Source organism: Microtus oregoni, unplaced genomic scaffold (assembly GCF_018167655.1).
Source record: "Microtus oregoni isolate MIOR12 unplaced genomic scaffold, Mior012 000002F_ref0000024, whole genome shotgun sequence".
In the NCBI taxonomy this organism is placed as follows: domain Eukaryota; kingdom Metazoa; phylum Chordata; class Mammalia; order Rodentia; family Cricetidae; genus Microtus; species Microtus oregoni.
The window spans coordinates 31,164,581-31,181,393 of NW_024543061.1; the positions used below are offsets into that span (position 1 = coordinate 31,164,581).

Sequence of the window (16,813 nt, forward strand, 5' to 3'; positions counted from 1 at the left end):
GAGGACGTCTCAATCCTGAATATATACGCCCCCAATATAAAAGCACCTACTTATGTAAAAGAAATATTACTAGAACTCAAGGCAGACATCAAACCACACACACTAGTAGTAGGAGACTTCAACACACCTCTCTCTCCAAGGGACAGGTCAATCAGACAGAAACCTAATAGAGAATTAAGAGAATTATTGGAGGTAATGAAGCAAATGGACTTAACAGACATCTATAGAACATTCCACCCAAATAGGAAAGAATATACCTTCTTCTCTGCAGCTCATGGAACCTTCTCAAAAATTGACCACATACTCGGAAACAAAGGAAACCTCCACAGATACAAAAAAATATCAGTGTCCACCTGTGTCTTATCAGATCATCACGGATTAAAGTTAGAAGGCAACAACCACGCTGCCCCCAAAAAAACGACAAACTCATGGAAACTGAACAGTCAACTACTGAACCACACCTGGGTCAAGGAAGAAATCAAGAAAGAAATTAAAGTCTTCCTTGAATTTAATGAAAATAAAGAGACAACATACTCAAACCTATGGGACACAATGAAAGCAGTGCTAAGAGGAAAGTTCATAGCACTAAGTGCCCACTTAAAGAAAACGGAGAATGCATACATTGGGGACTTAAAAACACACCTGAAAGCTCTAGAAAAAAAAAGAAGCAGACGCGCCCAGGAGAAGTAGAAGACTGAAAATAATAAAACTGAGGGCTGAAATCAACAAAATAGAAACACAGAAAACAGTCCAAAGAATCAATGAAACAAAAAGCTGGTTCTTGGAGAAAATCAACAAGATCGACAAACCCCTATCCAAACTAATTAAACGACAGAGAGAGAACACGCAAATAAATAAGATCAGAAATGAAAAGGGGGACATAACCACAGACACAGAGGAAATTCAGAGAATCATTAGATCTTACTACAAAAGCCTGTATGCCACAAAACTGGAAAATACAAAAGAAATGGACATTTTTTTAAATAAGTATCATATACCAAAGCTAAACCAAGACCAGGTGAATGATCTAAATAGACCGGTCTCTCGCGAAGAATTAGAAATGGTTATCAAAAATCTCCCTTCGAAAAAAAGCCCAGGACCAGATGGTTTCAATGCAGAATTCTACCAGAACTTCCAAGAAGAACTAATACCTATACTCCTTAATGTATTTCACAATATAGAATCAGAAGAGTCATTGCCAAATTCCTTTTATGAAGCTACAGTTACCCTGATACCAAAACCACAAAAAGACCCAACCAAGAAAGAGAATTACACACCGATCTCACTCATGAACATCGACGCAAAAATTTTCAATAAAATACTGGCAAACCGAATCCAAGAACACATAAGAAAAATTATCCATTATGATCAAGTAGGCTTCATCCCAGAGATGCAGGGCTGGTTCAACATACACAAATCTATCAAGGTAATCCACCATATAAATAAACTGAAAGAAAAAAACCACATGATCATTTCACTAGATGCTGAAAAAGCATTCGACAAAATTCAACACCCCTTTATGATAAAGGTCTTGGAGAGAATAGGGATACAAGGGTCCTACCTAAATATAATAAAAGCTATTTACAACAAGCCAACAGCTAACATTAAATTAAACGGAGAAAAACTCAAAGCCATCCCACTAAAATCAGGAACACGACAAGGATGTCCACTCTCTCCATACCTCTTCAATATAGTGCTTGAAATTCTAGCAATAGCAATAAGACAACATAAGGAGATCAAGGGGATTCGTATTGGAAAGGAAGAAGTTAAGCTTTCGTTATTTGCAGATGATATGATAGTGTACATAAGCGACCCCAAAAATTCTACCAAAGAACTCCTACAGCTGATAAACAGCTTTAGTAATGTGGCAGGATACAAGATCAACTCCAAAAAATCAGTTGCCTTCCTATACACTAAGGATAAGGATGCAGAGAGGGAAATCAGAGAAGCATCACCTTTCACGATAGCCACAAATAGCATAAAATATCTTGGGGTAACTCTGACCAAGGAAGTGAAAGATCTATTTGATAAGAACTTTAAGTCTTTGAAGAAAGAAATTGAAGAGGATACCAGAAAATGGAAGGATCTCCCTTGCTCTTGGATTGGGAGGATCAACATAGTAAAAATGGCAATTCTACCAAAAGCAATCTATAGATTCAATGCAATCCCCATCAAAATCCCATCAAAATTCTTCACAGATCTGGAGAAGACAATAATCAACTTTATATGGAAAAACAAAAAACCCAGGATAGCCAAAACAATCTTATACAATATAGGATTGTCTGGAGGCATTACCATCCCTGACTTCAAACTCTATTACAGAGCTACAGTATTGAAAAGAGCTTGGTATTGGCATAAAAACAGAGAAGTCGACCAATGGAATCGAATAGAAGACCCTGACATTAACCCACAAACCTATGAACACCTGATCTTCGATAAAGGAGCTAAAAGTATACAATGGAAAAAAGAGAGCATCTTCAACAAATGGTGCTGGCAAAACTGGATGTCAATTTGTAGAAGAATGAAAATAGATCCATATCTATCACCATGCACAAAACTCAAATCCAAATGGATTAAAGACCTCAATATCAGTCCGAACACACTGAACCTGATAGAAGAGAAAGTGGGAAGTACTCTACAGCACATGGGCACAGGAGACCACTTCCTATGTATAACCCCAGCAGCACAGACACTAAGGGCGTCATTGAATAAATGGGACTTCCTGAGGCTGAGAAGCTTCTGTAAAGCAAAGGACACTGTCACTAAGACAAAAAGACAACCCACTGACTGGGAGAAGATCTTCACCAACCCTGCAACTGACAAAGGTTTGATCTCCAAAATATATAAAGAACTCAAGAAACTAGACCGTAAAAGGCTAATCAACCCAATTATAAAATGGGGCACTGAGCTGAACAGAGAATTCTCAACAGAAGAAGTTCAAATGGCCAAAAGATACTTAAGGTCATGCTCAACTTCCTTAGCGATCAGGGAAATGCAAATCAAGACAACTTTAAGATACCACCTTACACCTGTCAGAATGGCTAAAATAAAAAACACCAATGATAGCCTTTGCTGGAGAGGTTGTGGAGAAAGGGGTACACTCACCCATTGCTGGTGGGAATGCAAACTTGTGCAACCACTCTGGAAAGCAGTGTTTCGGTTTCTCAGGAAATTCGGGATCAACCTACCCCTGGATCCAGCAATACCACTCTTGGGAATATACCCAAGAGAGGCCCTATCATACAACAAAAGTATATGCTCAACTATGTTCATGGCAGCATTGTTTGTAATAGCCAGAACCTGGAAACAACCTAGATGCCCTTCAACGGAAGAATGGATGAAGAAAGTATGGAATATATACATATTAGAGTATTACTCAGCAGTAAAAAACAAGGACTTCTTGAATTTTGCATACAAATGGATGGAAATAGAAAACACTATCCTGAGTGAGGTAAGCCAGACCCAAAAAGAGGAACATGGGATGTACTCACTCATATTTGGTTTCTAGCCATAAATAAAGGACATTGAGCCTATAATTCATGTTCCTAGAGAAGCTAAATAAGGTGAATCCAAAGACAAACACATAGGCATCCTCAGGAATATTAACCTTCATCAGGCGATGAAAGGAGACAGAGACAGAGACCCACACGGGAGCACCGGACAGAAATCTCAAGGTCCAAATCAGGAGCAGAAGGAGACGGAGCACGAGCAAGGAACTCAGGACCACGAGGGGTGCACCCACACACTGAGACAATGGGGATGTTCTATTGGGATCTCACCAAGGCCAGCTGGCCTAGGTCTGAAAAAGCATGGGATAAATCCGGACTAGCTGAACATAGCGGACAATGAGGAATACTGAGAACTCAAGAACAATTGCAGTGGGTTTTTGATCCTACTGCACGTACTGGCTTTGTGGGAGCCTAGGCAGTTTGAATGCTCACCTTACAAGACCTGGATAGAGGTGGGCAGTCCTTGGGCTTCCCACAGGTCAGGGAACCCTGATTGCTCTTCGAGCAGATGAGGGGGGGGGACTTGATCGGGGGAGGGGGAGGGAAATGGGAAGCGGTTGTGGGGACGAGGCAGAAATCCTTAATAAATAAATAAATTAAAAAAAAAAGACAACCCACTGACTGGGAGAAGATCTTCACCAACCCTGCAACTGACAAAGGTTTGATCTCCAAAATATATAAAGAACTCAAGAAACTAGACCGTAAAAGGCTAATCAACCCAATTATAAAATGGGGCACTGAGCTGAACAGAGAATTCTCAACAGAAGAAGTTCAAATGGCCAAAAGATACTTAAGGTCATGCTCAACTTCCTTAGCGATCAGGGAAATGCAAATCAAGACAACTTTAAGATACCACCTTACACCTGTCAGAATGGCTAAAATAAAAAACACCAATGATAGCCTTTGCTGGAGAGGTTGTGGAGAAAGGGGTACACTCACCCATTGCTGGTGGGAATGCAAACTTGTGCAACCACTCTGGAAAGCAGTGTTTCGGTTTCTCAGGAAATTCGGGATCAACCTACCCCTGGATCCAGCAATACCACTCTTGGGAATATACCCAAGAGAGGCCCTATCATACAACAAAAGTATATGCTCAACTATGTTCATGGCAGCATTGTTTGTAATAGCCAGAACCTGGAAACAACCTAGATGCCCTTCAACGGAAGAATGGATGAAGAAAGTATGGAATATATACATATTAGAGTATTACTCAGCAGTAAAAAACAAGGACTTCTTGAATTTTGCATACAAATGGATGGAAATAGAAAACACTATCCTGAGTGAGGTAAGCCAGACCCAAAAAGAGGAACATGGGATGTACTCACTCATATTTGGTTTCTAGCCATAAATAAAGGACATTGAGCTTATAATTCATGTTCCTAGAGAAGCTAAATAAGGTGAATCCAAAGACAAACACATAGGCATCCTCAGGAATATTAACCTTCATCAGGCGATGAAAGGAGACAGAGACAGAGACCCACACGGGAGCACCGGACAGAAATCTCAAGGTCCAAATCAGGAGCAGAAGGAGACGGAGCACGAGCAAGGAACTCAGGACCACGAGGGGTGCACCCACACACTAAGACAATGGGGATGTTCTATTGGGATCTCACCAAGGCCAGCTGGCCTAGGTCTGAAAAAGCATGGGATAAATCCGGACTAGCTGAACATAGCAGACAATGAGGAATACTGAGAATTCAAGAACAATTGCAGTGGGTTTTTGACCCTACTGCACGTACTGGCTTTGTGGGAGCCTAGGCAGTTTGAATGCACACCTTACGAGACCTGGATAGAGGTGGGCAGTCCTTGGGCTTCCCACAGGTCAGGGAACCCTGATTGCTCTTCGAGCAGATGAGGGAGGGGGACTTGATCGGGGAAGGGGAGGGAAATGGGAAGCGGTTGTGGGGACGAGGCAGAAATCCTTAATAAATAAATAAATTAAAAAAAAAAGAAAGTTGTGGAAGAACTCAAATAAAAAGGAAAAATGTAAATAAAGGCAGCGACTCTCAAACAATATTACCTTTATCTATTAAGTAAATAAGAGCTAGCACGTGACTATGTGTGCATGGGAACACAGTAAATTCTTGGGCCCCTGACGAGCTATGAGAGGGGAATAAAAGGAGTTTGACTTGCTGACAGAATTTCCAACATGTGGGAAATCTACTAGAATCTATGAAAAATATTTTTAAATTGTGTAAAATAAATGAGTAGTATAAATATTAAAACATTTCTAAAATAAAATTAGGTGAAGAGGGAGGCAACGTGGGAAAGATTATTAAGCCCAGTTTGTCCACACTGGTTTAGCTGAAAAGCCTGGCCCCGGGCCCATCGTCTAACAAAATGGAATAGGCTGCAATGAAGAATGCTGCAGGTATCAACAGATGAAGGATATGTGGCTGAACAGGATAGAATATTTACAGATGTGTAATGACTGAGAATAGGGAGAGACATGAGGAAACTGCCAAACAGAAATGCGTAAAAACACGAACAGATCCAGGCAGGGTAGTCCATGCCTTTAGTGGCGGCAGATATTTTCAGGGCAGAGGCAGACAGAGCTCTGAATGTCGAGGGCTAGCCTGATGTACATAGTGAGTTCCAGACCAGCTGCAACTACATGGTGAGACTCTGCCTCAAAAAGAAGAGGAACACTCAATCCCTCTGGGATTTCCCATTCTCTCTAGATATAATATTCCCATTTATAGTGTCCACTTAATTTTTGACATGAGTTTAAAGCGTTCTCTTCAAATTCTAATATCTGAAATACTAATCACTCCTCATGAAATCATTGTTTTTCTTTTCGTAACTGAGTCTCTCACTGTAGCCAAGGCTAGCCTTGAACTTATAACCCTCCTGCCTCCAACTGTGTAGTCATCACTTACTCAGACATCAGAATAGACCACCAGGCTTGCGTGACTGCAGGCTTCAGCTCCCCTGGTTCCTTTTTTATAGGACTCAATGCTTTTATACCTTTTAGCTCTATTGGAGAAGAAGCAAAATCACTTATATCTTCAGAGCCTGTTCCTCCTTCTGTCAGTGCAAACAATGCTGATCACTGGGGCTCCTTATGGAGCAGAGCCCGCCTGGTCACAGCCTCAGCTATGTTCCATCTGCCTGTGGTCACTTTGGCTCTCCAGCTCTGCCTTGACCTCTTCATTCCACCTAAGTTGTTACAGTTCACTTTCAAATTTCACTCACAGCTAAAATCCTAAAGTCGGAGTTTGGGGATATTGGGAACCAGAATCAACACCACCTGGAAAACAAGAGCTCATGGAAGGACTGACCCCAGGAGAGGCTGCCTGTCACACTATAGAGAAAGGACCCTCAGGTAGACAAGGAACTCATAGGAGGATAACAAGGATCACAGAGAGATTTCATGGTCATAAAATTGGTACAAATTAATTCTAAGGAGTAAGCTGAAAAAAAGCTAAGGATGTTTATTTCATGCGATCTTTCTGATTGCCCGCGAAGTGTGTCAAGGGAGCTCAGATAAAGTTTGCACTCAGCCCTCCCCAGATGGCTGTTATCCGTGACAGGCAGGCATGGTCCTCCACCGGGATGCAACATTTCCGTGCTCCCCAGCGGGAACTTGTCACCTTCGACAGACACTAAAATTACAAACTGCAGAGATGCATTAAAACCCCTACTATCTGAGCCTGGGCAGATCTCCTCAGACACAGTCCTCACCTGCCACGTCCATCTGGGTAAGTGCTCTGCACCCAAGTGCAGACTCGGAAGGTGGTTGGGTCCCAGGCAGGCTGTGGGAGGAGGAGCAGTGGAACTCAGGGAAGTTTTCAGCATCTGCAGAGGGGATGCTGAGCTCTGACAGCCCCCCGGCACAGGGACTGTGTGCTGCAGGGCAATGGGGGTGTTTTCTTCTTGGGATATTCTTTTCCTCAGTTTAAAAACACTCAAAATTAATTTTGGATCCACATTTATTCCTAAGAAATAAGTAGCTCACATTGAATAGCTGGAAAAGTTGTCAGTTTCAAAGCATTTTACTGATTTACCTATTCCTAAGCCAAACAATCGGAGAGCTGAAAGGTAGGGAGTTCTCACTTTAATTAAATGTCCTCAGCTGTGCACCTATTGCTGTGGTACATGCAGCAGAGCTATGGTGATGTAAGTTCTTCTGAGTTTGAGTTATCAAAGATTTAAAAATCTATGTAACAATCAGGACTGTAGATTCTAAACCACATCCCACAGAGGGCGACATCACAGGACTGTAAAGTGCCTGCCAGTGTTAGCTTACGGTCACTATTCATTCTAATCTAATTCCCGAAATCACAAATCAGAGGTCATGATCCTTAGCCTGTACCAGTCTGGTAGGAACTGTCACTGAGTAGCCATGGTGATGAGGTTGCCAGGACAATAATTGTTAAATTGCACTGAACACAATGGCTGGTTCCTTCCCTGACTCACTGAGACCTAGGTATAGGACTTGCCAGGAAGAATGGTTGCTTATTTTACCTTTTCTCTATGTTCTTGTCATGCACTGTATATAATTTTTATAACAAAAAATCTAAATCTCATTTTGTTTCGGAATTTTTTTTTTTGGACAACTCCACTCCACTCTATCGTGCTGTCTCTACTTGGTTTTCAGGTTTTTCCCAAATCTCATATTTTATTGAACTTAAATGAAGAGAGGGACAGGAACCAACTTAGTCTTCTTGTCACTGAGGCAATGAATGCTCTGACAGGGAGGTTAGAGCCCCTTAGCAGCAAAGCCAGTCCTGCTTCATGCACGTGTCTTGACGATGATACTCAGTCAGGATATTTACCTTTGGCAAAATGCTAACTTTAAAACTAGGAAGACACTGGGGAGAGATGGCTGGCACACCAGGAAGGGAAAATCATCACCAGGCATATGCCAGCACTGTTTCTAGAGACAACAAAATAAGTGAACTGGAATGTGATGGGCAAATCAAGAAGAGCCTTTGGGATACGGAATGACAGCTGTTTCTGAAAGACTGTGAGAATTGTATTTTGAATTGTGAAACCTTGGAAGCCGCATCTCTGGGCTCAGACTGGCAGCAAGAATGTCACCTGATGTTTCTAAATCACCCTCCAGAATGAGCAGGAGCAGAAGAGCAGCCCCAGAAGAACAGCATGGCACAGACTCCAGCCACCAATGTGGGACCTTACACAGTGCTGCAGCACAACCTGCTTCCCTCATCACCCAGTGGTGCCTGCTGAGAGGCTTGGATTTGCTGCTAAGGGGCTGATTGATTCTTCAATATGGTGAGCATCTAGTTGCTCTTTTACCAGCTGTTCTAAAGCCTGCAGCTTTTCTTCAGCTAGAGGCCATTGCTTAACCCATATTGGTTTCTCAGTTAGCCATTTTAAAGGTACGGTTGTTGGTACCTCTAAAGGTTTGCTAGTTGCTTTGCGTTCTTGTATAGGCTGAATGGCAGGTGACCTTTGTGTATAGTACCTTAAAATATCCCACCCAGACTGGCCTGTGGCAAAGTACCTGGTACATATTCTTGATTAATGATTGATTTGATATGGGAGGGCACAGCTCAGTATAGCCAATGGTGGTTGTGGGAGTTATAAGAAAATAGGTTGAGCACCTATAAGGAGCAAGCTGATAAACAGCACTACTCCATGGCCTCTCCAGCGGTTTCTGCCTCCAACTCCATATCTTTAGTTCTTTCCCCAGCTTCCCTGGATGATGAATGATAAGCTGCATGGTGAAATAACCACGCTCCCCACCAACTTACTTTTGTCATGGTATTTTATCACAGCAACAGAAATCCTAACAAGGACAGACATTGGTACTAGGTCTTGTCATGACACTGAGTTGTTTTGAGGAATGTGGAAGGACTTTGGAACTTTGGACTGAAAGAATCCACTGAATGCTGATATCCTGGTGAGTTATTCTGCATGATCTAAGAATATAATGCTGAGAGCAGTGCAGATGATGGGGGCTTGACCTGTGAAGTTCCAAAGGGAAGCTTGATAATCTGTTAAAGGTTTTATGAGGCTCATTCCTATTTTGAATTTAGAACCACTGAAGTGGAACCTTCACCTGCTGGAACACTTAAACGCTGCTGAAAGTGTTTTTCTCAGGTTCATCCCCTGGACACTGTGGTCCAGATACTGCTGAGGTGGTGTACCATGCTGGCAGCTGAGTTTGGTAGCATGAGAGTTTCTTTGGTGGCACTGGTTTTGAAGGCATGAAGGGATCCTGGAGTAAAATGTGGCTTGGCACATGTGGCAGTGTTATAGACCCTGCAGAGAGCCAAGTAGAGGCTGCTGATCAAGGTGCAGTCCAGTTGCAGTGGAGATCCAAGCAATTTGGAGATGCCAATATCATGGGCCAACTACCGGGACAGCAGCTTCTGTGGGGTGAAGACAGCTGTGTGTGCTTTGGATGGCTCTCCAAGCACTGTGACGTTAGTGAGTCCCAGAAGTTCAGAAGACCATTACTGAGTCCCTGATGTCTGACACTGGCATTCACAATGTTGGACTTTGCTGAACTTGATTTTCACTGTGTTCCCTTCTGGGACACAAAAACATTTAAACTTTTTTTTATTTTATAGTATTCCACAGGTAAGAGATTTCACATTTTAAAGAGATGTGGATGTTTTGCAGGGACTTTGGGGCTCTAGAGAGATGATGGAGATTTTTGAGTGACTTGGAAAATGATAGAGAGACTTGATATTTTAGAGACTCAGCTATTTTGGAGAAAGTTGACTGTCAGAAGGAACTTTGGGTGTTTTAAGGAGAGTTAACTTTTAAAGAATGTGGAACTTTTAAATTTTGGGCTCTCTTTTCTATTGTGATGTTGATATTAGTATGATATCTTGGGAACAACAAAAAAGAAAAGGTTATAGTGTAACAGTGGTGTGTTTGTCAAGTTGGCAAGGGGTCAACGTGCTGGATGGTTTCTTGTCTAATTGACACAAGCTAGAGCCATTTGGGAGAAACTCAACTGAGAAAGTGAGAAAGTGTGCCCACCAGACTGGCCTGTCGGGAAGCTTGTGGTACATTTTCTTGGTTGATGATTGATGTGAGAGACCTAGCTCACCATGGGTACAGCCTCTGGGTTGGTAGTCCTGGAAGCTTAAGAACACAGACTGAGAAAGCCATGAGGCACAAGCCAATAAGCAACACTCTTACATTCTTCCATGGTCTGTCTCTGTCTCCCAGTACTTGCCTTAAGTTCCTTTCACAACTTTCCTGGACGTTGGATTATCAGTTATAAAATGAAATAAAGGCTTACCCCCAACTTGTTTTTGGATATGATATTTCAATTAGTCAGTGTCTAATCAATTAAACTGCAACATTTCAATAACATTTACAACAAATCTTAATATAAATTTGGAGTTGGCGTCTGGAATGTGAAGTATCACATCTCAGTTAAGGAGAGCAGGAACGTAGACTCCCATGGAGCCCTCCTTTCAAGACAGAGTTGCATCATTTTCCTTTAATTAGTTCCGTAAAGTGGGATGGGGAGCCCTGAGTCTGAGAGCTGTAGTCTTTCCCCTGACTTCCCAGGCTGAAGGAGAAGGAGGTGGAATGTGCTCGGCTGACGTTACACTGTGCTTTTCTCATGGAGGCAGCTCTGGAGTGGGGTTAGAAACACGGGGTCCCGGTCACAGAGCAGCACTCACACACTGAACTGTCTGTCAGCGTTCTCTGGAGAGGACTCCGCTCCAGTGTTCAGTTATTTTCTCATTTCTCATTTATCTTCTGTTTCAGGCATGGATAGAGCTGACCAGTCACTACGAGCAGCCTTAGCTCTCCCAGAGCACAAACATAAGGTGCTGCATTAGAAAATCTGAAACACTGACAGAGACGATCATGTGCTGGAACACTGCCATGTTTTGTGTGTATAAAGCATGTTCTTACACACCTAGTGTTTCCCTGACACAGGAACATAACCTTCCATATGTTCCAGAGGAGGTGATTGGAACCTAGCCTTAGCGGGCTAAAGGTCACTCAGGAAATTGCTGATTGTGTATGGAGTGTGAAATGTCTGGATTCATAGTTCACAATTCCCAATATTTGCCTCCAAAATATATTAAGAAATTTGAGTTTACAATAAATAAACCGAGTAAAGACAGCCTTGAACAGAATACGGACATGCCCCATCCCTGGATCCTCTGCCATTGCAAAGGGCTGACTTCCTCTTTTACACAATCATCCACATTCAAACTCGCCCTAAATAGTAAAGCTCTGTCTATAATGGACCTGGCAATCAAGATGCTGTGGATGAAAACCAAGATCCTGTTCCTGCTCCATTAAAACCCAAACATGGGAAATGCGAAAAGACATCATTTCTGGTGGATGCTGTTTTTAATGTGGAAGGCGCTCACACACTGATGCGGCCACCTTGGACACAGCATCCAGCCATGGCTCTGAAGTCTAGTGATAGCTGAGGACGGTCTGTGGAGTGTGAGGTGGAACTGAGATCTTCAGTGGAACAGGTGTCAGGAGGGGCTCATGTGGCTGTGCTCATGATAAGCCATTGCTGTACTCTTCTCCTCAGCCACTCTTTGTGCCCACATAAGATGAATGAGAACAGCCGACTCCATGCTAGTTCCAACTTAAGGAACACCCTTCTCTCTGAAATTGGCATTGGGATCTCAGCCAACAGCATCCTTCTTCTCTTCCACATCCTCAAGTTCTTTGGTGGGCACAGGCCCAAACCCACTGACCTGCCCATTGGTCTCTTGGCCCTAATCCACCTACTGATGCTACTGGTCATGGCAGTCTCAGCTACAGACATTTTTATTTCTTGGCAGGGATGGGATGACATCACATGTAAATTCCTCGTCTACTTGTACAGAGTTTTTAGGGGTCTCTCTCTGTGTACCACTAGCTTGTTGAGTGCCTTCCAGGCTATCATCCTCAGTCCCAGAAGCTCCTGTTTGGCAAAGTTCAAGCAGAAATCTCCCTATCACATGTCACGTGCCCTTCTTCTCCTGAGTATTTTTTATATGTTCATTAGTAGTCACCTCTTAGTGTCCATTATCGCCACACCCAATTTGACCTTGAATAACTTTATGTTTGTTACTCGGTCTTGCTCTATTCTACCCATGAGTTATCTCATGCGAAGTACATTTTCCACATTGCTGGCACTCAGAGAAGCCTTTCTTATTAGTCTCATGGCCCTCTCCAACGGGTACATGCTGACTCTCCTGTGCAGGCACAAGAAGCTGTCCGGGCATCTTCACAGCACCAGCCTCTCTCCAAAAGCCTCTCCAGAGATACAGGCCTCCAGGACCATCCTGCTGCTCCTGAGCTTCTTTGTGTTGATGTCCATCCTGGACAGCATCATCTCCTGCTCAAGAACCATGTTCCTGGATGATTCGACATTTTACTACATTCAACTTTTTATAGTACATATCTATGCCACAGTGAGTCCTTTTGTGTTTATGAGCACTGAAAAACATGTAGGTAACCTGTTGAGGTTCATGTTTAAGGGGATAATAAATGTTTGAAAAGTCAGTCTTTGAAAAGTCAGTGTGCTGGCATTAGATCTGTCAATCATAGCATAGTGTCTATTGCTTTGTTGTACATGAAACTATGAAGTTATGTTTTTCCTCTTACAATTATTTACTTTTACCCATGTGGTGACAAGCATGTAACAGAAAATTAAACCACATTTCCCTAGAGATGTGGTAAGATATATATCTTATATCACATACATATAAGATATATGAAATATAACTGATTGTTATATATATATATCAATTTAGATATACATAACAATGAGTCTTTAAGCGAGTACTGTAAGGTTGTTCTTACATACCATAGCCTGGGAAAACCTGTCCTACTTTTAACTATGTGACCACTGCTGTGAGAAAGTGCTCTTATATTATACACTGTAAAGATGTGTTATTCATATTGGTTTAATAAAAAACTGATTGGCCAGTAGCCAGGCAGGAAGGATAGATGGAGTAACCAGACTAGGAGAATTCTGGGGAGAGGAAAGGCAGAGACACAGTAACCAGCCAGATGCAGAGGAAGCATGATGAGATTGCCTCTCTGGGAATAGGTACCAAGCCACATGTTTAAACATAGACAAGAATTGTAGGTGAATTTAAATTATAAGAGCTAGTTAATAATAAGCTTGAGCCAATAGGCCAAACCGTTTTTATAATTAATATAAGCCTCTGTGTGTTTATTTGTGACTGAATGGCTGCAGGACTGGCTGGAACAGAAACTTCTGTATACAAAAGGTGTCCAAATGTTTGGCAAGAATTTTCACATACATCCTGAGAAAGCTTTCAAAGGGGGGCTCTAGACAGAAAGGAACAGAGTCAAGCACAACTTCATGGTAACCAGCTTTACTCCGGTAGGCTGTTTGCCAGTGGCAAGCATAGGCATGGCTCCTGACTCAGCATTAGTGGCAAAAATCTCACCGATCTGTTAGGAGGCCCTGCTACCAAATACTTAAATGGTGTTTATGGGCAGCTGGTGTCAGGCTTCTTGGTGGTGGCTTGGACCTTGAAACTCTGCAGAGCTGTGGTAATAAACTGTCTCCTGCCTGTACTTCCACCATGAAGCTAGACTCCCAAAAAGTTAAGAAATGGGGTGGAGACAGGCACCAAAGCCACAGCTTCAATCCCAGCCATATCTCTTAGCAGATTAAAGAGGAAAAGATATCTGTATGGTTGGGAAAGAAAAGAAAATGATAGAGAAAGTTTTTTTTTTTATTAAAAATTTCGGCCTCCTCCCTGCCTCCCTTTTCCCTCCCCCTCCCCCCAGTCTTCACCCCCACTCTCCTCCCCCTCCCTCTCCAGTCTTAAAAGCAGTCAGGGTTCCCTGCCCTGTGGGAAGTCCAAGGTCCTCCCCCCTCCATCCAGGTCTAGAAAGGTGAGCATCTAAACAGGCTAGGCTCCCACAAAGCCAGTACATGCAGTAGGATCAAAACCCAGTACCATTGTCCTGGGCTTCTCAGTCAGCCCTCATTGACCAGCACGTTCAGAGAGTCCCGTATGATCCCATGTTTTTCAGTCCCAGTCCATCTGGCCTTGATGAGTTCCCGTTAGATCAGCCCCACCGTCTCACCCCTCATGGTCCTGACTTCCTTGCTCATGTTCTCCCTCCTTCTGCTCCTCATTTGGACCTTGGGAACTCAGTCCAGTGCTCCAATGTGGGTCTCTGTCTCTATCTCCATCCATCACCAGATGAAGGTTCTATGATGATATGCAAGATATTCATCAGTATGGCTATAGGACAAGGCCAGTTCAGGTACCCTCTCCTCAGCTGCCCATGGAACTAGTTGGGGAAATCCCCTGGGACCTGGAGACCCCTCTAGAGCCAAGACTCTAGACAACCCTAAAATGGCTCCCTTCATTAAGATATATACTTCCCTGCTCCCATATCTACCCTTCCTTTATCCCAACCCTCCCATTCCCCAGAGCTCTCTCCATTCTCCCCTTCTCACTTTTCTCTCCCCATCTCCCCTTCCCCCATCCAACACCACCCCCAGTTCCCAATTTTTTGCCCAGAAATCTTGTCTACTTCCAATATCCAGGAGGATAACTCTACACTTTCTTTGAGTTCATCTTCTTATTTAGCTTCTCTAGGATCACAAATTATAGGCTCAATGTCCTTTATTTGTGGCTAGAAACCAATTATGAGTGAGTACATCCCATGTTCATCTTTTTGGGTCTGAGTTACCTCACTCAGGATAGTTTTTTCTATTTCCATCAATTTGCAGGCAAAATTCAAGATGTCATTGTTTTTTACTGCTGAGTAGTACTCTAATATGTATATATTCCATACTTTCTTCATCCATTCTTCCATTGAATGGTATCTAGGTTGTTTCCAGCTTCTGGCTATTACAAATAATGCTGCTATGAACATAGATGAAGAAATACTTTTGTAGTATGATAGGTCTTCTCTTGGGTATATTCCCAAGAGTGTTATTGCTGGGTCCAGGGGTAGGTTGATTCCAAATTTCCTGAGAAACCTCCACACTGCTTTCCAAAGTGGTTGCACAAGTTTGCATTCCCACCGGCAATGAATGAGTGTACCCCTTACTCCACAACCTCTCCAGCAAAGGCTATCATTGGTGTTTTTGATTTTAGCCATTCTGACAGGTGTAAGATGGTATCTCAAAGTTGTTTTGATTTGCATTTCCCTGATCGCTAAGGAGGTTGAGCATGACCCTAAGTGTCTTTAGGCCATTTGAACTTTTTCTGTTGAGAATTCTCTGTTCAGTTCAGTGCCCCATTTTTTAATTCGGTAATTAACATTTTAAAGTCTAGTTTCTTGAGTTCTTTATATATTTTGGAGATCAGACCTTTGTCTGTTGCGGGGTTGGTGAAGATCTTCTCCCAGTCAGTGGTTTGCCTTTTTGTCTTAGTGACAGTGTCTTTTGCTTTACAGAAGCTTCTCAGTTTCAGGAGATCTCATTTATTCAATGTTGCCGTTAATGTCTGTGTTGCTGGGATTATATGTAGGAAGTGGTCTCCTGTGCCCATGTGTTGTAGAGTACTTTCCACTTTCTCTTCTATCAGGTTCAGTGTGTTCAGATTGATATTGAGGTCTTTAATCCATTTGGACTTGAGTTTTGTGCATGGTGATAGATATGGATCTATTTTCATCCTTCTACAGATTGACATCCAGTTATGCCAGCACCATTTGTTGAAGATGCTCTCAAATCAGGTGATCATAGGTTTGTGGGTTAAAATCCGGGTCTTCTACTAGATTCCATTGGTCGACTTCTCTGTTTTTATGCTAGTGCCAAGCTATTTTCAATACTATAGCTCTGTAATAGAGTTTGAAGTCAGGGATGGTAATGCCTTTAGAAGTTCCTTTATCGTATAAGATTGTTTTGACTATCCTGGGTTTTTTGTTTTTCCATATAAAGTTGGTTATTGTCCTCTCATGGTCTGTGAAGAATTTTGAAGGGATCTTGATGGGGATTGCATTGAATCTATAAATTGCCTTTGGTAGAATTGCCATTTTTACTATGTTGATCCTCCCAATCCAAGAGCAAGGGAGATCCTTCCATTTTCTGGTATCCTCTTCAATTTCTTTCTTCAAAGACTTAAAGTTCTTATCAAATAGATCTTTCACTTCCTTGGTCAGAGTTACCCCAAGATATTTTATGCTATTTGTGGCTATCGTGAAAGGTGATGCTTCTCTGATTTCCCTCTCTGCATCCTTATCCTTAGTGTATAGGAGGGCAACTGATTTTTTTGGAGTTGATCTTGTATCCTGCCACGTTACTAAAGGTGTTTATCAGCTGTAGGAGTTCTTTGGTGGAGTTTTGGGGGTCGCTTATGTACACTATAATATCATCAGCAAATTACAAAAGTTTAACTTCTTCCTTTCCAATT

The 16,813-nt window shown here is 42.4% G+C and overlaps 1 protein-coding gene across 1 annotated transcript; it reads left to right on the forward strand.

Annotated features, from left to right (window-relative positions):
• The first annotated feature begins 11,988 nt into the window (after window positions 1-11,988).
• Window positions 11,989-12,958, forward strand: LOC121441274 (vomeronasal type-1 receptor 94-like). Its single transcript, XM_041642418.1, has one exon. It carries the CDS (start codon window positions 12,026-12,028, stop codon window positions 12,956-12,958), a length of 933 nt encoding a protein of 310 aa, XP_041498352.1. The 5' UTR covers window positions 11,989-12,025.
• Window positions 12,959-16,813: the final 3,855 nt, after the last annotated feature.